Here is a 24,215-nt window from a genome sequence, read left to right as displayed (position 1 = left end):
CTATTCTCTATTACTATAATAAAGTTATTAATTATTGTTGTTAAGTGAATTTTAATTATTATTACTTAGAATACTCTAATTCATTATTTATTAGTTTTTGTTTTTACTCTTTTCAATTATTTTATTTAACAATTCAACTCAATTGTGACAATTTACAAGTCTTTGTAATTCATTAAGAAGAATTTTGCTATGTTTTTTACATTACTCTATCAAAAATTCAACACAACAGTACAATTAGTAAAAAAAAATTGTCTTCAATATTCTCCACTATCTCATGCCCCACTTCCATTGCCTCACACTTAATTTTCTTTTAATTTTTACACTTTAAATATCATTTAATTGTCTTTTTTTTTTAAGATTTAAGATCAAAAAATTACTAATTTTTGTTGTTGGACTTGCTATTTTTTTTTCCTTGGATTTTAGATCAAATTGGTTTGATGTTGGGTTTTTTCTTTTTGTTTAAGAAGCCCAACATAAATTTTAGTATTGAATTGATTTGTTCTTTGAACTTATTTCAGGGGCTTCAAAATTTTGTTTTAAGGTGTTCAAAACAAAAATATTTTAAAATATCATATGTAAAAATAAAAAAATAAAAAAATAAAAAAAAATTCTCAAGTCAAGGGGTTCATTTGAACCCCCTGAACACCATGTGGCGCCGCCATTGCACAAAATGGCATAACTGCACTGCACCGCACCCTCTTTATATATTAATATATTAATTTATTTTTAATATCAAATAAATTATTAATAGTTTAATAACCTTAGTTTTCAAAAATAATAATAATAATAATTTGATAACCCTAGCTAGTGTTGACTAGGAAAGCTAGCCCAAAATAAAGAAAAACTAGCTCAATAATTTAAAACTTGGTCCAAAATAAAGGGATAATTAGTTTTGGGCTGGGTAGGAAAAGCCAAATATTTTAAAAATATATCGATTTCAAACCGTTCAAACCGTATCTTATAACACTGCACATGTAACTACAAAAATGAGGTGCGGTACGGTTATTGTTTTCGCTAAACTATAAACTACACTACACCGCACCGCACATGTGACCACAAAAATAAGGTGCGATACAGTTATAGTTTTGGCTAAACTACATCACAAAGTGCGGTGCTAAAATTGGCCAAAAATCGCACCGCACTGCGAACAACCCTATATAAGAGTAATAAACCGTAAAGATGATGATATATGTCTAAAAAGATTAGAATAATCACGTCAAATGTCCTTTTTGAAGTTCCTCAAGAGGACTTTTCACATCTTCCATGCCTCACCTATTGGGATTTGGCCTAAGTCTAGTGCTTTTGTGTGGGACTCGTCAAAATAATGATAGTGTGACACTCACTCACTTCCTTACCATGTATCATGATTTTCGTGGGTTTAGAGCACAAGACCACTAGACCCAATTGATGAAGCCCTAGTTCATCAATAATATTGTCTTCTAGATAAAGTCGAACTTAAGAATGACTATGACTTGCAAAACAATGGTGAAACACTCCTCTCCCTAAAGACACTGGCTTGGTGTTAGCTAATAAATCTCTGATGAAAAAGTTAGATACTTAGAATGAGAGAGAGAATGAAAAGAAAGATGACTGTATTTGTATATGTGTGTACCTTTCTCCTGTTCTAGAGTGATTTATATATATTATTTCTTACTAGCCATTGGAGGTCTTTAATGGTCGTATTTATGTCTTTGGGAACATATTTGGTGCCTTGATGAGTCTTTTGATGAGGTCTTCAACAGTCTTGTCTTTGTGTGTTTCCATTGGTAATGTTTGTGCATTAAATGCTTATTTAAGGCACTATGATCGTCCATCATAAGAATGGACGACCCATTTTTATGTATATATCATTTGCCCTCTATTCCTTGGTCATCAACACTTGTTTTGACTATCCAAGGAATGCGAGAGGTTGTAGAAACCACATTTTTTACTCCTTACGACTCAGACCTCCATTTCCCAATGATGTTAGAATTCTAAAGTTCAAGTTTGGTTTAGTGCCCGATCAGATGAAAATTGACTTGAAGAAAGTGTTTATGGAAAATATAACTTATTTTTGGACCAAATAAACTATTTTTGGAAAATAAATACCACGGAAACTTTAGGGCATGCATACACATACACGCATATGCGCACGCATGCTCAAGCTCTTCATGCACATGTTTCATACATGTGTACGCATACACGTACATGTGTGTGCATGCTAAGGTTTCAGAAACTATGTAAGGCAAGTTTTTTTGCATTTAGACTAGGTTTGGAACGAATCCCATATCGTCTAAGAGCCACCCCAAACGCCTATTTTTCAACTATATAAAGCCATAAATGGTACATTTTCAAGGAGAAAAAATTCTGGTTGTAAAACACATAAGATTCACCAAGAAATAGTGAATCAAAGAGGGAGTTTTTTACAAAACTTCCTCAAGTCAAGTTTTATTTGATTGAGACCTTTTCTAGTCTTGATCTTAGAGTTCTAAAGTTTACTAACTTTTTTTGAATTGGTTGTGACTAGATTGATTGCGGCGAAAGGTCAAAATCAAGCTCTACATAGTTCTAGTATTAATGTAAAGTTTCTAATTTTGGCTCTTCACTTTTTCTTTTCTTTTCTTTTGATTTTGTGTTCTTATACATATTTTATTTGTTTTAATACTCTTGTTTAATTTAGGTTTACTTTATGTTTGTGTTCTAAACATGTTAGGTTGTTAGATTTTCTATTTTATGAGTTTTTCTGTTCTAAGTTTCTAGGTTTGGGTTTTGGGTGTGTATGCGTGTGCATGCTTCTTGCATGCGTATGCGTACAGTTGGGTTGCGCACACATTCCCTATGTTTGTGCACGTATACTCAAGCTTGGAAACTCTAATTCGTTTTTCGTATGTTGTTTCCTTTGTTTTATCCACATGTTTTAACCCTTGTTTAACCTGTTTTGTCTATCCTTGATTCTTTGTCTCTTCATTTTATCTTTGTTTTGCTTTATTTTATCTCTTTGTTTGTTTGTTTGTTTGTTATGGATTGTTTGAATATCATGAACATGTATAAAATATGAACATGCATTGATGCATAGGTGCTATGATGCAGTGAGGTAAGTCATGCATTCACATGAACATGCATTGGTTTGAATATAAGTTTGTTTTCATTAAATAACATGAATATTCTTGGATTGAATGCTATGCCTTTGATGTTTGGATGTCATAATATGCTTGTTTGATTCTACCATGTGATATTTTTGCCCTTAGAGATTTGTGTTTGTATGCCTTGATAGATGAATGATAGGTTGGGGATGATTATGCGATGTTATGTGTCTTAAATGCATACTAGTGTATGTGTTGGTTAAAATAACATATTAAAATTGTCTTTAATGAGATTAATATTTGGAACACAATGAGTGGAGGTCGACTTATGGGTCGGGTGGGATTGGGTGCTTAACACCTTCCTATCCCCATACCTAAACTCCGGACACAAGCTTTGGTAAAAGATTAGTCCTTCCACGAAGGGTGCCATATTTATGGTTCCTAGGTCTAAATTAGGTGGGGACTCCATTTACACCCTCAGCCATGGTCTACCATAGGCCAAGGCATACTTCCCAATCGCAAGGATGACACCACATTATGGGTGCTTGTGCCCACAAAGGTCATTTTGTGTTAGCTAAGACAACTAAAATTTTGTTCTACTCACATTTAAAGAGACATGACGTCGTTGGCCAGGTCGTGGCCACATGTCAAAACATTCATAGGATGGACATGGCTATGCCTCTAGATGTGCCCTTTGGTTTTCTAGCATTTTGATTTTTGGGACATCTTTTAAGCTCCTTTTTTGCCTCTTTCTTCTTTCCTTATTCTCTTTTACTTCCTCTATAATGTTTCTTCCTCCGAGCCCAAGCTTCTTAGCATCCTTTTTTAAGTATGACTTTCCTCCTTCCCACACTTGTTTCTTTGTTTATGCATTGATGGTAGATTATTCTAAGATCAGGCATCTTTTCCCTTCCATTCCCTTCTTTTTTTCTTGTCTTGGAGCTTTTCTTGAGTCTTCGAGTGGTCATCACCCAAGGGTTAGGCTTTTTGCATCTCAAGATAGTGCTCTTAGGCTGGTTTTGATTGAGTTGTATATAGGGCTGTCCAAGTGAACCAATAACCCATTGGAACCGACTGACCCAGCATCGCCTAAAACAAGGCCTACCCGTTCAGAGCAACTCGCAATCGGTGACGGGTCTCCGACGTTAGAACCTAATAGAAACTAAACTAGCTGACGATATATCTCTCTTATCTTCAATCCGTCAAGATTCAAACCAGATTCGGTGAGATTTCATTGAGATCCATCGAGATCTAGTCCAGATCCTTCGAGATCTAGCGAGATCTTGATAGATCCAGTCAAATATTGGCTAGATTTCGATGGATTTGGCCAAATATCTGCTAGATCTCAATAAATCTGGCCAAATCTTAGCCTCGGTGACAAAACTTGAAACCGACGGGTATAACCTGAAAAGACCTGAACCAGTCAATTTGACGAGAATTTCAAGTCAGTTTTGGGCTTTCTTTTTATCCACCTAAAAATTTTGGGTCAAGTCTAGGTCTGGAACAACTCGACCTAGCGTGACTCGTGGATAGCCCTAGTTGTATCCTTTGTTGCATCAATCCCTGAATTGGTGCCAATTGTTGCATGAGATGTTTTTAGAGGAGAGAGTAGGTTCTGGGGTTAAATAAATTATATCACAACTGTGTAAAGTCCTCAGTTGTATCCTTGCTATAAAGCATATATTACACATAAAGCATAATCATATCACAATTCATTTACCAAGAATATATTACACATAAATATGTTAGTTCTTTTGGAACGTGGACTTTACAAAATTGTGTAAATTATATCACAATTATACCAACTGAGTTGTATCCTTTTAGTCTTCGAGTGGTCATTGTCGACGCCTGACCATGAAATGGAGAACAGTCGGGCCTTCGTTCGACCACCTGCGTGGCAATGCTCTCACGCACGTTGGGGGCCCGTTGGAGGCCCCTTTCTCGACTGGTTAGTGCGCGTGTAGTGTGTGGTTTACGCGGAGCTTCGGGTGCTCTCTCTCTCGGTGGAGTAGGGTATTTGTCTACCTTTGAAGGTGTGGCAGTAATCTAGGCCAAATTTTAAGGGAATTATCAAAGGTAAGTGAAGTTGCCACCAATCATTGGGTTTTTCTAAGATGTGATTGGTCACCTATTTCTAGTTGATTTTATTACCAATCCTAGGCTAAGAAAAAGGGCATTTTTCCTAATCTAATGTGGATGACAAAAAATCTTGATTCTTGAGTCTGGAAGTTTGATTATGTGTGGGGAAGATGTTACGCACCTCACAACACCTGTCTAAGGACAATCATTTGTTTTGATAAAACCTTAATTTTCGGAGATTGGCAGTAAAAAACATGATTTTGGCATTCGCTTTCGGGCCCTTGTATGCATAGGGGCTTTGAGTTTTGGCTTTTGAATGAGTGTGGTCCCAATCTATGCTTTCCTAAGGCATTCGGGCAAAGTACCAGATTTCCATAGGGAAAATCCGACAACATGTCACCTTACTTTCACGGCGGAAATTAGGCTTCGTTTCACCTTAAGTGACATGGACTATGACAATCACATCGGAAAGGGCGAGCAAGTATATATATACATACATCATGCACAATGCAAGCACATAGAGCAGGAAAGTAAATGCCTACATCCCTAGAACATGTCCCAAAATATAGGTGCAGGAAAGTAAACAGGTTTCGCCATACTATAGAGATAAGGACGAATGGTACATGGCATGATATACCAAATACAACCCATCTAAGAGAGAAAGGAGGGAGGAAGGAAGGGGATTTAAAAGAGTACATAACCAAATGGGAGAGGCTAGACCTTTAAACCTATTGAACATAACTGTTTGGCTTATATCCACATGCTTGCATCCTCACCCTTTTTGCTTGCGCCTGGGAGATTGTGCCCTAGCTCCATGCGTCCTCACTCCATATGTGTACATGCAAAGGCAAAGGCAAAGACAAGAAACCAACATGATAGGCCAAGTGAATTAATTAGATTCAATTACATGCAAAAAGCGTGGTAGTACAAACAAATCACCAACTAAGTTAAATGCAAGGGAAAATAAATTTGATACGGGTGATTTGTTTATGAATGGAGAAAACCACCGAGGTAAAACCCCACTGGGTGAATTTAAGGTCACCACTCCCGAGAATCCATTATTATTAAAACAAGCGGTTACAAGAAAAAGGAATCCTAGTACCTAATACCAACCTACAGTTGAACCCTTACCCAAATACCCAATTGGACTTGTAATGTAGCGGCAATCTCTTCGTTCAATGCATGAATCCTAGTACGTGACTAACCAATGATGCATGGATCCTAATACGTGACTAACACACCAACTTGAGGAAGATGTTGGCTACAAAGTTTTCAGTTCGTCTAACAATAAAGATCAGGAAGCTCCTTGGTCACAAAACCCTTGACGCAAAGACGCAGTAGCTTCTAGAGAGAATATGATGAATTTGGGCAAATTCTGTCTTTGGTCATAATTTGCATGCACAATGACTTTTCATCAAGTTGTATCACCTTTGATGGCTCTTAAAATAATCCTTATATATGTTTAGAGTTGTGAGAAAAGAAACCCTAAGCAAATACACATGGATATGCGTGAAATCAAATCTGAAAATCTAAATTTTGTAATTCTCGATAGATACAGCTTTTGTCGATTTACTGTCGAGCATCAGCATTAAACCTTGATAGAAATGGATCTATCGAGCTATCTATCTAGCTTTAATGAACAACATTTCTTCACTTGTTTCTTAGATAGATTTGTATGGTTTCAATACTAAATATGAATTCTTGTTCCTTGAAGTACTAAACTCATTCTAGATCTATCCAATTACAAGTAAAGTGTGTTTTGTCAAAGGATTAGCTAATTTACATAACATATGTTTCTAACAAGTCTTACATATGTCCTAACACCGCAAACAAACAATGGAAGGAAAAAAAATGTAAAGAGCATGTGAAAGAGGCATAAAGCAAATAAGCATGATAGACATGGCAAGCGTAGCATATGTGATGCGAACCTCAATCGACACACTTTGAGACCCAACAAAAATATTGGAATACTTGCCCAAGAAAACTAAAATTCAGATTTTTGATAGAAACCTTGACCTAACGTTTATAATCGAAATGCGAACCAAAGGTATAAGTGTAACACCTTGACCCAGTGATTATAATTGAATCACGAACCAAATGTATAAAGTTTGAATGCCACAAGGAAGAATCCTTGATAAGTTCACAGTTTTTGAAGAACCAAAAGAAGAGCAAAGCCTCACCTTTTGTGTGATTTTTATTCAATCAATCCTTCTCTATTATAATGAATGCATGCTATTTATAAGACATGACTAAAAATAGAAAATCTAAAAACATACTAAATAATATACCCCTAAATAAAAATTTATTTGGTCTGAAATTAGCAAATCCAAAATAGGAAAATAGCTAAAAAACGTTCTAAATAATAAAAGCCAAAAATTAAGGTAGATCTGGTCCGAAATTAGAAGCTCCAGAATAGGAAAAATATTCATTGACTGATATGGAGCTGAAAAATCAATCAGCCATTAATCCACGCTATAAATCAAGCCCAATTAAGCCAAATCAGCCCTCAATAGTTTGAATTAAATTTATTGCGCCTTCATCTTTCTTTGGGCCCAGCTTGGAATGTCCTACGTTTGAATTAGCCCAAATCTCTTGAATCAGTCCATTAAGTGCTTCTTTGATCTTCTTAGATCTTACTTTAGTAATAGGCCTAGCTGGAACATGCAATGGATCCTTGAATGCTTGTTGATTCTCATCAATATGGCAAGAGACATGACTAGCCACAAGATAAACAAACAAACAAGAAAGCAAGAAGGCAAACGAGCAAGCAAACAAACAAGAAAGAAGACAAACAAGCAAAAAGAGAAAACAAAAAGTGGTGTTAACGAGGGACAAATATAGGTTTGGATTGGATGTCCGTAGCTTCATTATGTTGAAGTATGGACAATACACTAGCAAGCAAGACTCATGCATGAACATGTAAGAAAGTGTGTCAAGATGATAGAAAGCCAATGGGTGGCACAAACAAGCATGTTAAGCATATCATCGCACCATTCGCACGGAACGGAAAAGGGCTAAAAATTTGGCAATGCAAATGTCTGAGAATGTAACTTGTAGGGCTAAAAATTTGGAGCCCAAGCCCAAAATGTATGGAGTCTTGGTCCAATGAGCCCAATACAATGAATTCGTAGAGAATGGGTCAAAAAACTGGGTCCTAATGAATTGGTCAATGACTAGTATTGGATTAAAAGACAATCAAGCACAAATAAGAGATATTGAAGTCTATGAACTTTCAGTCCGAGGAGGCCACAATTATTGTATATTGATCACAGTTGGATACTGAGATAATTTAGATTGCTACAGTGTTTTCTCTTTGGTTTTCCGATCCCCCTCTCATAGGGGTTCTTCCACATTTTATAGCTTCTTTCTAATCATCTTGACTCTACACTTGTTGATCATCTGAATCCACACTTGAGTACCTATCCCATCAGACACCCCTTTTAGCTTTCTGTAAGTTGTGGTAGCCAAGCCAATATTGTTCAGAGGTCTTCTCCACATAAATGCGGTCAGGAAAGTAGCTGCAATGCATTTAATGTGGTGGTAGTAGTTTTTTCTTAGATATTTTGAGTTTCCTTCCTTCTCGTGTCCAAGGAGGTATTTCTCCTCGGATATCCTTCTATTCATACTCCACTTGTGAGATTTCAACTGGGAACCCCTTAGTAGCTATTCGTTCCTCCTCAGACTTGTCTATGTCCTCGGATAAGGCGCAAGGCCCAATACGCTACTTTGGGCCCTAGTCCCTACATAACTATTTATATGTTTGGTTTGATTTGAAATCTAATAAAGGAATTTTGAGAATATGAAATGCCCATATTTGATTTATTTATAAGAATCTTATCAGAATTATTTATTTTTTCTAAAATACCATTTGATATGTAAATACAATGCCAAGGGTGCTTTTTAAAATTATCCTCCAATTAAATTATGAGAAACAAAATACAAACTATAAATCATAGAAAATTCAATGAAACTATAATATAACATTTTTTAAATGACATGTAAAATACGAAAATAATTATTCAAATTGTTAATTTATGATTGGATAAAATTTAGCTACAAAATTATTTGTAACATTGGGCTACAACCTTACTTAATATCTTTTTATTGAAGGTGAATTATGAAAAATCCACCATTGGATTACATATTCTTCTTATATCCTCCATGCTTGTAAAATTTCTAGAAAATCAATCAATCATCAATCAATCAATATATATATATATATATATATATATATAAGTAGAGACCTCATGCGGAAAAGCTTGAGGTTTTGCCATGTGGTACACTCTATGAAAATAATTGAAATACTCTTAGAGATAAGAGCAAATTTAAAAATAGAGACCTTTTATTTCCTTTGGTTCAAAGTTTCAAGACTACTTTTTGTTACATTTTTTATTCAATGTTTTAAGGTTATTATTTGTTTCATTTGGTTCAAATTTTTAAGAATTTTCCTCTCTCTCACCTACAAAAAACTCTTCGCATTTTCATTCATCCTTTTCACTTCTACTCTTTTATATACACATGTTCACAACCCTTCATGTCATCCCATCTCAAATACACTTAGACAAAAAACAATGTCATTTACCTTCAACCTTTCAATTACACCTATATAATGCCAATATTTTGGTACCATTTGAATCTAACTTGTATGAGTAGGATATGACCAAGAAAGGGGCTTGCATTTTTTATTTAGTGATGGTAGCTTACAGTTTTGATATTGAAGTCGGACGCTGTAGATTTTGTAAAGGTTGTGATGCACTTTGAGTCTTTGGTTGTTTGAGATTTTGGTTTGGAAAAGTCATAAATGTATCAAGTTTGTTAATTTATTATTATTATTTTGTGTTAGAACTCATAATTTGTAGGTTTCTTTGTAGGTTTTTTACTACTATTTTGTGCGGTATGAGCCATAGTGATTAAAACAAAAGTTGATGATAAATTTAGAGGATTTTCCTCTTTTTCTTTTTAAAAGATACGGAAGGCTAACTAAAAACAATTAAATTTTGGTAAATAGATGTGTTTTTGGCCAATTTCTCTATGTTTAATTATTTTCTCTTTATGTTGATACTTACAAATGATTTTCTTAATTTTATTGAGATAATGAATTGGGTGTTTGCGATTGAGGTCTCCATATTTGGTTGTGAGAATAAAGTGGTTGAGGAAATGTTTAGGGGTTGCTTAAATTTATGAAATTTTAGAATATAAAAGAATTTTATGCTTGAAATTCTTATTTATAGATTTCAAAATCATTTAAACAGTTTGACAAATAAAATCTACTTTTAACAGTAAATATAGTGTTATACAATTTTTTTTTTTATAATAAAATGTGAATTAAGAAAATTAAGTTTCAAAGTATTCAACAATATTGTAGGCAAATATAAATATTATACAACAAAATAAGTATTATATGTAGGTCTTAATATATATAAAAATGATTTCAAATGAAATTGTAAAGTAGTCCGCGCAACGTGCGGGACATCATCTAGTTAAAGATTAATAGTTAAATCATCAATAAATTATTTAAATTGCAATTTTTGTAGTTTAAAATTATGCATAAAATATAAGCTTATAGATCATATAGTAAATAATATCCAATTGACACAAAATTTGACATGTGTATTAAGAGCGTAAAAAACATATAATTCAATGATTAAAATTTTAAAATATGTAGTAATATTTATTTTATTAAATAAAGTTGTAGTTTAGACTAACTACAACAAATTTTGTAACCAAATTTTGTCCTTTATAATTATAGTTGAAAAAAAAATTTATTTCTATTGGTTAATGGATAGGAAGAGTGGGTAAAGTTATCAATTTATACCAAATGTAACTTTATCCATGCATGAGAACGTGGATACTCACCTTTTTGAAAAGGACTCCACATTCTCACTAAAAAAAAAAAAAAGTATTGAGTGGCATATGATTCTGTGATTTGCAACCACGTGAGAATTTTTTAACATTCGCAAGAAATTTTTTAAATTAATATCTTCTTTTCTTATATCAGACATAGTCTAAGCATAGATGGTTATGCAACTTGCAATTTACAACTTGCGAGAAGGTATTCTCTGTTCAAGTAATGCATACAAGACCAAGTCCGAGACACGTAGCTCTTTGTTTGATTTGGAATTTTATAAGTAAATAATAATACCCGTCCTAGACAATTCCTACACGGCAAGATGACTTTGGCCCTGTGAAAGTAACCTATAGCAAGAATCCTACAAGGCACATGTGTATTGCCGAAGACACATTACCATAGAATACAGACACTTGAGGAAAAACACAAATGGAGTAGTTGCCCTATGCATTAAACAATTCATGAACTAGTGGCAAATTACCAAACATACAGCTCGGTCAATATTCCATTTTGGAACTTGATCTGATCAACTGAACAGCTTCCAAACCTGCTCGTATTTTCAACCCATTCAAAAACATGAAAGTTTTCTTCCGGACTTAACACAAAAAAATACCACCCAAAACTTTTCAGCAGACCAGAAACACTCCCCCTATTCCAAGCCCAGCGTTTGCAGCTAGAAAAGATCTCAAGGTGCTGACAGTTAATTGGTGTTGTTGAACTTCGAAGTACAAGATCTAAACTATAAGCCCGATCACAGTCAACGATTCTTCAAAGAGAAAAACCAAACGGTTAAATTGTTAAGAAGAGACGATATGGCAGAAACCGCGGTATTATTTCTCATAGACAAATTGATCCCATTACTGACCCAAGAAGCAACATTATTACAAGGCATCCATGGAGAAGTAGCTGACATCAAAGATGAATTGGAGAGCATTCAGTCTTTCCTCAAGGATGCAGATGCAAGGGCAGCAGCAGAAGAAGAAATGAGCGAGGGTATCAAAACCTGGGTCAAACAAGTAAGAGAAGCAGCTTTTCACATAGAAGTAGCAATTGACCGATACTTGCTTCACATGGCACAACAATCTCATCAGCGTGGCTTCACTGGTTTCCTCCATAAAATCATTCGCTTACCAAAATCATTAAAACCCCGTCACAATATAGCCAGTGAAATTCAGGGGTTCAAAGCATCAGTGCAGAAAATTAAGGAAAGAAGTGAAAAGTATAGCTTCAAATCAACTAGTCAAGGATCAAGCAGTGGTGCACAGAACGTTAGGTGGAACGACCCTCGAAAGGATTCCCTTTATCTTGAGGATGCAGATGTTGTAGGCATTGAAGCTCCTAGAGATGAATTGATTAACTGGTTGGTAGAAGGACCGTCTGATCGTATTGTGGTTTCAGTGGTCGGAATGGGGGGACTAGGCAAGACTACTCTTGTAAAAAAAGTCTATAACCACCAAATAGTAAGAGGACACTTTGACTGCCATGCTTGGATCTTAGTCTCTCAATCTTACAAAATAGAAGATCTACTAAAGAGCATAATAAAGCAATTTTGTGAGGCCAGAAGGGAGTTCCCATTGCCAGGAATTGACACAATGGACGAACAATCATTGATCAATATATTAAGAGACTATTTAAGGCAAAAGAGGTATGTGGTCGTATTTGATGATGTATGGAAAATAGACTTTTGGGATGATATAAGACATGCTTTACTTGATAATCATTTGGGTGGTAGAATTGCAATCACAACACGTAATTGGGAGGTTGCTAATTTTTGTAGAAAATCTTCACCTATTCATGTTTACAAGTTGCAACCATTGCCTCCCAATGAGGCATGGGAGCTTTTTTGCAAAGGGGGTTCCAATTTGATTTTGGAGGACATAGTCCCCAAGTGTTGGAGAAATTGTCTCATGAGCTTGTGGAAAAGTGTGAAGGATTACCATTAGCAATTGTTGCTATAGGTGGTCTTTTGTCAACCAAAGACAAAACTATCTTGGAATGGCAAAACTTGCAAAATAGCCTTGGCATTGAGTTGCAAAGAAATCCACATCTTTCAGCTATCAATAAAATTCTATCCCTAAGTTTTGAAGACCTACCATACAACCTTAAGTCTTGCTTCTTATATCTTGGTATGTATCCAGAGGACTACTATATTAATTGCATAAAGTTGATTCGACAATGGATAGCTGAAGGCTTTGTGAAAGAAATTGAGGGTAAAACATTAGAAGAGGTTGGACGAGAATATTTGACTGAACTAATCCATAGAAGCTTGGTTCAAGTAACAAGGGTTGACTTTGATGGAAAAGTTAGACTATGCCGACTCCATGATCTCTTCCGTGAGATCGTCCTCCAAAAGATGAAGGGTTTGAGTTTTGTTCATGTTTTATCAAAACAAGAGTCCAAGTTTGAGGGACTAACTCGTCGTATGGCTGTAAATAGAGTTTCATACAGTGTATTGAAGCTATTTAAGGACACACACATTTTTTCACTTTTATTGTTCAATCTTGATGAATTGCCGAAGTCATTTATGCGTGATTTTTTTGCTAATTTCAAACTTTTGAAAGTAATGGATTTCGAAGATGCGCCATTGGATTTCATTCCAGAAGATGTGGGAAGCTTATTTCACTTAAGGTATTTAAGTTTAAGAAATACCAAAGTAAAATTGCTTCCAAAATTCATAGGAAAGTTGCAAAATCTAGAGACTCTAGATCTGAAGCAATCTCATATTTATGAAATACCAGTTGAGATCAACAATCTTCGTAAGTTACGACATTTCATAGCCTACAATCGTGACTTCAAAATAGATTTCAGTTTGACTCAAGAAAAAGGTGTAAAGTTACAAAAGGGTATTGGGTGCTTAAAGGACTTGCAAAAATTGTATCATGTGGAGGCAAATCATGAAGGGGCAATTGATCTTATTACTGAGTTGGAAAGCTTGAGACAATTGAGGAAGCTAGGCATGAAAAATCTTACAAGAGAAACCGGAAGGGCTTTGTGTGCCTCTATTGAAAAGATGAACCACCTTGAATCTCTAGATGTAACCTCAATAAGCAAAGACGAGATATTAGATTTGCAATCTATTTCATCTCCACCTCAATTTCTTCAACGCCTCTACATACAGGGGCGGTTGGACCAGTTACCTAACTGGATTCCAAAACTTCAACATCTAAGTAGATTACGAATTTGTTGGTCAAGGTTGAGTGATGATCCTATGAAAGCCTTCCAAAATCTGCCAAATTTATTGGAGCTCAGAATCTTTAATCAGTCATACAATGGGGAGCAATTGCAATCTGTGAAAATTACTTTGCTAGCATATGGGATGCGTGTTGGGAACTGTACTAGACAATAGTTGTACCATTTACAAAAGAAGTGAGAGATGTGAAGACAGTCAAAAAAAAAAAAAAAAAGTAGCTCCTAAGATTGTACAAAGTTGCACTCTGACCCTTATTCAATGGAAATTAGGAGATCTGTTGGGATAAGATGTAAATCGCGTAACTCTGGGAGCCTGTGTATTAGTCACGAGATGAAGCTTGATTAGTCATTTGAAAATCTTGTAGAAACCGTGTCCATATAGCGACCCAGTACTAGCTGATGAGGAATATTTATGAGTAAGAGAGAGCCACAATTGAATTTGAAGACAGTTAACAAGTCAAAAGTACTTACGTTGGGGACGTTGTGAGGGAAGAGCACTGTTTTCTTTTACCAATTTGTGGAGCTTGGCAAGTGTGACATACAATTGGCTTCAATGCCTTTCGGCTTGCTTCCTTCTATAACGCTCTCTTTTGTGATTTTTCTGCAATTTAAGCTTCTGGGTCATTCAAATTTTGTTATTATATATGATGCTTGTAGTTGTATATGGTTTAGGATTGGGCTTATCTGTATAGTGAATATTGAATAGTGTATAGTGTATGCTCATTGTAGGTTTCTTTTCGTTATAAATTCAAGTCCAGCTCAATCACTAGGCAAGTTAGGCAATCCCCTAATTGGGGAGAGAGAGCTATTAGTTCCACCCTCCATCCATAATGAACTCCTGCCCTCCTTGCTATCTTCCTTCTTGCATTCTCTCTATCTAGAAACAAAACCAGACTAATTTTGGACTCGGTCTGTTAACAGAACCTTGAAAATGAAGATGACATTGGAAAGCAGCTCCTCTGTTTTCCATGTGACATCCAAAATAAGCTCTTACAAACAAAATCCAGTAGTGCGTATTGTCCCAGACATTTCTAATCAATAAACTAAAATCTTTTAGAGATCGGGGATGATTTGATATTGACGAGATGGTAGTGTTGAGAGGCAACAACTGAAGTTTGGTTCCTAGTTCTAGGTGACAGTGTTTTGCTGGTGATCACAATTACCAGCAAACTGTGAGGGCAAAATTTTGGTTACACTTGGTTTTCTCAGAATGATTGCGGAGGGTTTGGAACACATTCCAAAAAGGAAGTTCAATTAGATGGCTACGATTTTAACTTTTATTTTCATGTTGCTGAAATTTTAAACTTTATTTTTCTTTGGTTAGTGCTGTTAAAAATTAAAATCTGTTTATGGTCCTCATATCTGTTGAATGATTGCAGGACAATAATGCTCAGCTCAGATGCCACCGGAAGACTTGCACAGAAAAACCAATTGTTTTGTTGGTAAAATTAATAAGCAAAATGGGACATCTCAATTGGTTTTGTATTGTGCTAATTATGTCGTTTCATAATCAATTGTAGCACTACTAGTCTAGATGGACAAGGTGCTGCTTTTATGTGTTGTACAATGTTTATGATTCACCATAATTTGTCTCATATGCTGAATTATTCAAGAAAAGTATTTGTGGTGTGTATATCCAGTAATGCGATAATGAAATATTCAGGATAAGTTGCTCAAATAAAATTTTGAATTTGTTTTATTTGACATTTCATTCATCAGTATTCACCAATCATAAAGAGGTAATTCAAATATTAATTTATGAAGTGATAAAAACTCACCAATCACAACCATTGCCACAACACTTTGTAAGCTTTACTTAGTAAAACTTGTAATACCTTTAGTATTTTCTTTAAAAAAAATAAAACAAAATTTGGCACATTATTCACATCAATTTAAAATAGAAATTTTTGGCATTTGCTGAGAAGTAGAGCGTAAAGTACTCATTTTGAGATGAGCTTGGGATTTTATGAGGCTTTCATTTTTTCACCTCCTTATCCTTCTATAAGTCAAAAAAGTCTAGAGCATTATGCTTGATAAGAATTGTGCTCTGGCTCATTCAAGCAATTCAGATGCGCCAAAAATGACTTTGACAATTTCAATATATCATTAAACTGTCATGAAAGTGAGAGGGAAAAAAAAAGTGTTGGTTTCACTTTAAGAGTTTTTATTTTTTGAGATGCAGATAGTAGAGTAGGGAAAGGAGATGGTTAAAACCACATATATGAAACATCATAAAGGATGTCATTATTACTGGACTATCATTTGAATCGTGGGTTCACACCAAATTGAAAAAAATATCTTACACACCAAGTTTAATTTATGGACCATTCTTTGTTGCAATGAAATGTTACACCAATCGCAATGAAATGCTACAATTTTATTTTATTTTTTTTTTTTTTTGAGAAAAATCAACCATAATTTAGAAATATGTTCATGCCTCATTTTTCTTTGGGCCTCAAATGGACCAAGTCTAAAGATGCAAATCCGTAAACCAACAAAGCTTGGATAAAATGGTCTAGGTCATGCACTCATTCGGCCAACAAGAAAAGCCTAATGTAGTAGAACCAAAAGAAACGTCAAGTGGGCAGCCGATATTACGAAGTTCATGCCCACTTACAAATGGGAACCTAAAATAGCTCTTGAAGGGTGGCCCAACTCATGGCCTAAGCCCATAATGGGTCCAACCCATTAAAAAACGTCACCCTGGAAAATGCAAATTTCATGGAAGGGAGAAAGTATTTGGTATCAAATATCATATCAAGGGTATTAAAATCCTCCCAACTGATTTTCTAATAGATCATTACCGCTTGGAGGATGGTGGAGAGGTTTTTCGCTGTGTTCTTCGGTTTCCTCTTCAATAACACGTGCCGGTATTATCTTGCGTTTGCTTCTCTCTATCCCTTACTCTTTACTTTTAATTATTGTTGTCTTGTGATTAAATTATGGCTTAGAGTAGTTTACTTGTTTGGGTATAGCTTATACTTATCATTCCGCACATACATTATTTGAATATAAGCTTGTGTTGGTAATTTTGAAATTGAGGGTCTAAATATTCACAAGTATTTTACACACTAAGTGAACTTTCAAAAAAAAAAACTATTAATAAAAGGTAAAATTGTAGTATATATTCTTTGCAAAATTTTATACAAAAACTTTAGTTGTTGTGAATCATTAATGTTGCAAAATATGAATCACAGATATCAATTAATTGTAAAAACTTAAAGTTCTATTATTAATTTGTTATAGGAGCCAAATGCCTTGTAGCTGAATTGGTACCTTCCCATGTACAAAGTGTTTGGGGGTCTAGAGGGGAAAGGGTCCAAGCTGCGGAGTTAGTAGAATGTTGTAATTATTTCTCAAAAAAAAAAAAATTGTTATAAGAAATAGCTGGTTTTTAGAAATACATCCAAATTAAATAATATTTTATGAATGAAAAAACACCAAAAGGAAAAATATATACAAACACACAAAAAGGAATACCAGGATTTACGTGGTTCGGCCTTTGGCCTACATCCACGGGCTGCAACAAGAAAAAATTTCACTAATAAATATAGAGAATACAAAATGGTGTGGAAGCATTCTTACAAAACCCAATCCCATTACACCCAAAATCTCTCTCTCTCTCTCTCTCTCTCTCTCTCTCTCTCTCTCTCTCTCTCTCTCTCTCTCTCTCTCTCTCTCTCTCTCTCTCTCTCTCTCAATACAAAGCAGAGGGCTGATTACAAAGTTCGAGACTGCACCTAAAACAAGAAGAAGTTTTCGCTTCTCTAAAATTGCTGCACAGCCTCCTTCACACAGCCCTCCTCAAAGAGATCTTTCACACTCGCATTTTGCCATGCCACTCCATTCCTTTACAATTTCTGCTACACCCAAACGGTTAGACTAGCCACACAAACCAAATAAGAGAGCATCAGATATATATTAAATCAAGAGGAAAACAAAGTGAACAAAGACGGCTGAATGGTCAACCCAATATTTGACAGAACTCCAACTTAACTTGAACTCAATCAAACCTGAAAAGCAAAAAATCCTCTAGGTTATCTCAAATTGTAAATCCCCTTTTCAAAATATGAATATAATGCAAAATCTAACAAATCGTCACCATAACTCAAATTCCACCGTACAATCTTCTAGACAAGTTAATTAAATAATTTCTCCTTAATCCAAAAAATTAAAAAATTAAAATTTTTTCCAAACTGTACAACCATTCTCCACAATGGAGAAATTTTTAGATCACCAAATTTAATCAAATTTTGGTCGACCTCGTAGAGACTTCTCTCAAGCCACAAATGTTTCAAATGCCAAATCAAAACTTAAGCCCAACCAAAAGACCCAAGTTCAAGTTATTTCCAAATATGTCAATAGGCTCCAAATGCATTCAAAGATGGTCTTAAAACCAAATTAGAGGACAAACGAATGAACAAAATGCACGTAATCCCAAAGTAACTCCAAATATGCCAATACAAGCAAAATGAATCCAATTACGCTCAAACACAATAGTTTTAGCTTCTTAATATCCTTTTGTACTTATTCCCTCCGTCCCACTTTGTTTGTCCTCTATTCTATTTTTGGATGTCCCAAAATATTGTCCTGTTTCTAAAAATAAGAGTTATTAATTTACTAATATTCCTATTATACCCCTATTTACTAATATTCCTATTAATAATTCAATTTTTTGATAAATTTATTTAAAGATAGTTTTGGAAACTTCTACATTTTTAAAAGGTAGACAAAATAATAAATGATGTTCCCTTAAAAAATTTGACTTTTCAAACAGGACAAACAAAATGGGACGGAGGGAGTATTAATTTTGGAATTATGAGTGATTTAGTATCTACCTCTTTTTCCCAGGACTTCATCCTTTAAATCTAATCCTAGCTTCAACATTGTCTTTAAAATATCTATGACCACCTGGCCTCCACAAAAACAAACAAACAATTAAGAAACCATTTATCAAAAACCAAAAATAAAAAATCTAATTATAGAAAAACTCCACAAGGTCAAAAACACTAATACAACAACCAAACCTGTAATAAATTTCTAGCTACAATCTCATGGCAGGAATTAACTGAAGTAAAAGATTTGCATGTAAAGATGGGATTTTTTTTTTTTTTTTTCCCATTTAAAATCCTTTTGTAGGTTAAAAAAATGTTGCTAGTTGTCGGGAAGTTATGTGAGAGTTCTACGCACCTAAAATTCTATCATCCAAAATCTAAGACTTTTTGGACAAAAGAAAACTTTTGACAATTTCATACCACCCGTTCATTAAAAATAAAAAAAATAAATAAAAAAAGCCAGGGCATTTAAGTTTGTCTTGATAGCTTGTCAAAGTCTAGCCATGTGTTTCATAAAAAAAATTTGTTTTTTAATATAGCAAATCATTTTTCATGAAACTTCGATACAAATTGCATGCTCCTAGTGTTTTTGTATTCATGAGCTTAAAATATATATGTAAAAAACTACCTGGGCTGTAAAAGGATCTCAATCAATCAAAGTAGGTAATTCATGCGCAATGCTTTCCTTACCTCCCCTAGTTAACCTCTTCCCTCCATTGCTGCTTATTTAAATTAAGGCTCCCCAGCTCAGTTTTGCTTGTTTCCTTGGCCTTATCTTTTGAGTTTCTCTCATTTCTTTCCCATTGGAAGAAAGTTTCAATGCATAATTGTCTAGATGTATGGAATCCCATTTTACATTGCCATAGGCCTAAACGAATTACTTTTGGCATGTTTTGGATAGTAACAACGAGAGGGGAAGTCCTGTTTTTATTCCTGTCTTGTCGATGAGTTGTGTGGTCAGAAACAATGAAAGCAAGAGTGAAGATACTTACGACATTGGCAGAGTGAGACACTTGAGAAGAACTAATTCTTTAGAACTTGATACAACATCTCAAATAGCAATCTTAACAAAACATAATCAATAATAATTGTAATAAAATAGAAGGAACCCAAAGAACATACCATGATAAGTTCGAAGCCAATGTTCTGATTGACCTTGACCAACTATGTTTCCCACACCTTCAGAAAGAGCTCGGCTTCCATTTGGGTTGAAGAGCTTAGGTCAAGAGGCATGGAGGCTCCAACAATAAGATGGAGGCTTGGATGGGTCAAAGATGAACAATGAAGCCGCCGAAGATGAATAGTCACGCAAATTGTGGTTTTTGAAGTATTGGCCTCATAAGTATCTAACCCTTTACATGAGGATGGAATGTATATAAGCAAAATATCATACATGAGATATGTAAACACTTATGAAGCTTCATTCAAATTCCCAAGATCAATGAGCTCTCTTAATGTGATCATGCGCAAAGGCTTTGTGAAAGGGAATTTCCAATTTAATAGTTTCTGATAAACTTGTTGCATGGTGGGACGAGATTGTGGACTGGTGTGTAAGCATGCTAATGCTATCTTTGCCACTAAAACCACCTTCTCTGCAACTCTATTTGTAGGATGTGCAAGACGTTGATCCAATATATCTTCTAGCAGCACATCATGGGACGATAATGAAAATGATGATGATACAAATGATGAGATCAAATCACCCGGATGCCTTCCAATAATTACTTCCAACGCAACTACTCCAAAGCTATAAACATCACACTTTTCACTTACTTCCATTGTATATGCATGCTCTGAAAGTAAGATACACGAACACCCAATAAAATTATAAAAAAGTTTATAGATATACATACATAAAAGGTATATTCATTTTAAATTTGGAATATATTCAATTTATAACCAATTTAATGATTACTTTTTTTTAGAAATTTAATGATTACTTATGTAATAATATTTAACAAAGCTAACTAGATAAATCAAATTAACTTTATAACATACACATTCAAACTGATTAAACTCAAAAGTGATAATAAATTATATATTAGCCAAAATAATAATTTCTTTTCGTCATTTTGTCCAATCAACTCTATCTAAATCAATGTTATTATCATGTTTATCATCTTGCAAAATTATTTTTTCATTGACATTTTCTTCATTATTATCAACAATTACTATATTTTTTTTTTCTAATAAATTTTTCTTTATATTTTTTCTTGGCATTCTAACTTTTTAGACTTATAAAAATAATAAAAAAATAATAAAAAATAATTATATTTTTATTTAATACATTATTCATAGCACAGGAAAAAAAAAATTGTAAATATGAAAGTGAATTGTCATGTGTTTAGTCCAAGTTTTGTAGGAGAAAGAGAAGAGGGGGAAAAACTCATGGAAATGTTATTTTATTAGACTCAATTAAATTTCCCATTAATTTTTTGTTTAAACAAAGTCTAAAAACTTGTTTTTCCAAAAATTGTGTTAAAAAAACTCTAATAAGTTGTTTAAATAAAATAAAACCACAAATTTTAACCAAAAAAAAAAAAAAACTCATTTTAAACCCACATGTCTACACATCGTATGTAAGATTCACTAATACTATATGATTTATACAATACACACCTATGTATCGGACAATTAATGAATACTTACGATACAGAATGTTTTGTACATGGTATGATACACATAGTACAATACATATCACATATCTACGATAATGACAATTATGAATATGACTAAAGACACAATATTTTACATAACTAGTGATTTAAAATACTATGACAATTTATGAACACTTACGATACAGAATTTGTTGTACACGATATGATACACATCGTACAATACAGATTGCGTATCGTACCATACTAACAATTATGAATTCGACTAGAGACACAATATTTTACGTAGTTAGTGACTTAAAATACTATAATTGGTACTAAAAAAAGTGGTGTTAGAAAGTTTATGTAAAAGCTAAAAGCCTTGTAGCTGAACTAACATCTTCTGATGTTTCTAGCTAAAACACCTAGCATTCAAATTTCCCCACCCCTAACTATCAATTTAACTAAAGCAAGAAAAAAAGAAGAAAGTTTATGTATAAGTGATGTTACTTCAATCATAACTTGTCATATTAGCAATTGTGAAAATTTTAATGTTGCCAACATTACTTAAATAACATACCAGGAGCAGTGTATCCAAATGTACCAGCAAACGAAGTCCAATAAGATGTGTCAGAACTCATAATCCTAGCTGTGCCAAAATCAGAGACATGAGATTCATATTCTGAATCTAGTAAAACATTCTTGCTTGATATATCACGATGAATTATTGGACTAGAGCAATCATGATGCATATAAGACAGAGCACTTGCCACACCTTTAACAACATTTACCCTCTTAACCCAATCAAACTCCAGTGCTAATTCATCATTGTTTAGTATCTTTTCCAAGCTCCCACCTTCCAAGAATTGATAAACTAAAAGCAAGTGTCTTGGATGTGAGCAAAAACCATGAAGCTTTACAATGTTGTGGTGTCGTATTTCAGTTAGACTACATATCTCACTGGTAAAAGCTTTTAGATTGACCACACTATCTTCTGAGAGTGAGTGAAGTTTCTTTATAGCAACAACTTGACCTGTAGACAATTCAGCTTTATAAACAATTCCATGGCCACCTACGCCAATAATATGTTTGTCATCAAAATCCTCTGTTGCTTCAATAATTTTTTCATAAACCATTTTCCCATCATAGCTCCACACTGCAAACATATTTTGATGTTCTTCTTCTTTTAGCTTAATTTTTGTCTTCATCTTTCTGGAGCGGATATATAATGTGATTCCAATAATGATAAATATAAGTAAGACAATGCCTAAAAGGGTTGAAATAATTTTCATGACTTTATTCCCCCTTTTGACATGAGGATTGTGGCTAATTGCAGAGGGACAAGCCTTCAATCCTGTGGTATTGCCACACAAACCCTTATTATTTCTAAAAGCTTCAATAGGTGCCTCACAAAATGCTTTAGTATTCGGAATAGGACCCTAAAGTTGATTGTAGGACAAATCAATGGATGTCAAGCTTATCATTTGATAAAAACTTGATGGAATAGATCCAAAGAGCTCATTGTGGGAAAGATTCAAAATTTCTAATTTTTTCAAATCTCCAAGTTGTTGTGGTATCTCTCCAGCTAGAAAATTTTTACTAAGATCAAGATTTTGGAGATATTGTAAATTGCCTATTTGAAGTGGGATGTATTTGCTTAAGTGATTGTTGCTCAAATTTAATAACCACAACTTTTTACAATTCCCTAGTTCGGGAATTAGGCCACTTAGACTATTTTTGGCAAGATTAAGCCGTTCTAGATTTGGTAGCATTCCAAAATTGTAAGGAATGTGTCCAGAAATTTTGTTATTGTCTAGAAACAGGTCTACCAAAGACGTCAGCTTACATATTTCCTTTGGAATCTCCCCATCTAGCTTATTTGAGGAGAGGTTGAGCACATGTAATTGAGTTAAATCTCCAAGCCCAGAAGATATTCTACCTGAAATATGATTGTTAGAGACTTTTAGGCATGTCAAGTTTTTAAATTGCCCCGACTTAATTGAAAGCTCACCATAAAACCTATTATAACTCAAATCTATGTATACTAAGTTGGGGTATACACCACCGAAACATTCTCCAATATTTCCAGTAAGTTGATTTTTTTCATGTAGGAATCTAACTAGGCTACTGCAGTTTTGTATAGACTTTGGTATTGAACCAATAAAATGATTATGTTCTGCATTGAAGATCTCAAGCACTCCACCAAGGCACACATTTTCTGGCAAATGGCCAGTCAATTGGTTATCTGATAAATCAAAAACTTTTAATTGAGTGACATTGTTCATTTCAAAAGGAATGGGACCACTTAACTTATTATTGAAAAATGTTAAATATGTGAGTTTGGTTAAGTTTCCAAGAGAAGCAGGAATAGCACCTGTGAAATAGTTAAAAAATAACTCAAGGTCAGTCATAGAACTTAGCATTCATAATTCTTGATAGATGGAACCAGAAAGTTGGTTCCATTGAAGATATAGAATATTTAGGTTGCTTAAGTTTCCAAGAGAAATCGGGATGGTACCTGTGAGATTGTTTATTGATAACGCAAGGTCAGTCAGAGAACTTAGCATTCCTAATTCTTGAGGGATGGAACCAGAAAATTGATTATCAT

General features: G+C 34.3%; 1 protein-coding gene and 1 pseudogene across 1 annotated transcript; one reads left to right on the top strand and one right to left on the bottom strand.

Annotated features, from left to right (window-relative positions):
- The first annotated feature begins 11,447 nt into the window (after window positions 1-11,447).
- LOC115985696 lies at window positions 11,448-14,335 on the top strand (annotated as a pseudogene).
- A 6,067-nt stretch (window positions 14,336-20,402) lies between these two features.
- On the bottom strand, window positions 20,403-22,809 carry LOC115983209 (MDIS1-interacting receptor like kinase 2-like). The gene is made up of 2 exons (XM_031105852.1): window positions 22,188-22,809; window positions 20,403-20,806 (listed from the first exon to the last, which is right to left on the bottom strand). Exons 1-2 carry the CDS (start codon window positions 22,771-22,773, stop codon window positions 20,424-20,426), a joined length of 969 nt encoding a protein of 322 aa, XP_030961712.1. The 5' UTR covers window positions 22,774-22,809; the 3' UTR covers window positions 20,403-20,423.
- Window positions 22,810-24,215: the final 1,406 nt, after the last annotated feature.

Source organism: Quercus lobata, chromosome 4 (genome assembly GCF_001633185.2).
Source record: "Quercus lobata isolate SW786 chromosome 4, ValleyOak3.0 Primary Assembly, whole genome shotgun sequence".
Classification (NCBI taxonomy): Eukaryota; Viridiplantae; Streptophyta; class Magnoliopsida; order Fagales; family Fagaceae; genus Quercus; species Quercus lobata.
The sequence above is the reverse complement of the archived record's forward strand: the minus strand, read 5'-3'. Positions and strand labels throughout refer to the sequence as shown.

Excerpts from the sequence above, each read along its gene's own strand:
- LOC115983209 (XM_031105852.1), bottom strand. The coding sequence starts at position 22,773 with ATGTTTGCAGTGTGGAGCTATGATGGGAAAATGGTTTATGAAAAAATT. Across the intron at positions 20,807-22,187 it reads ATTTGGATACACTGCTCCTG|AGCATGCATATACAATGGAA; the intron begins GTATGTTATTTA and ends TCTTACTTTCAG.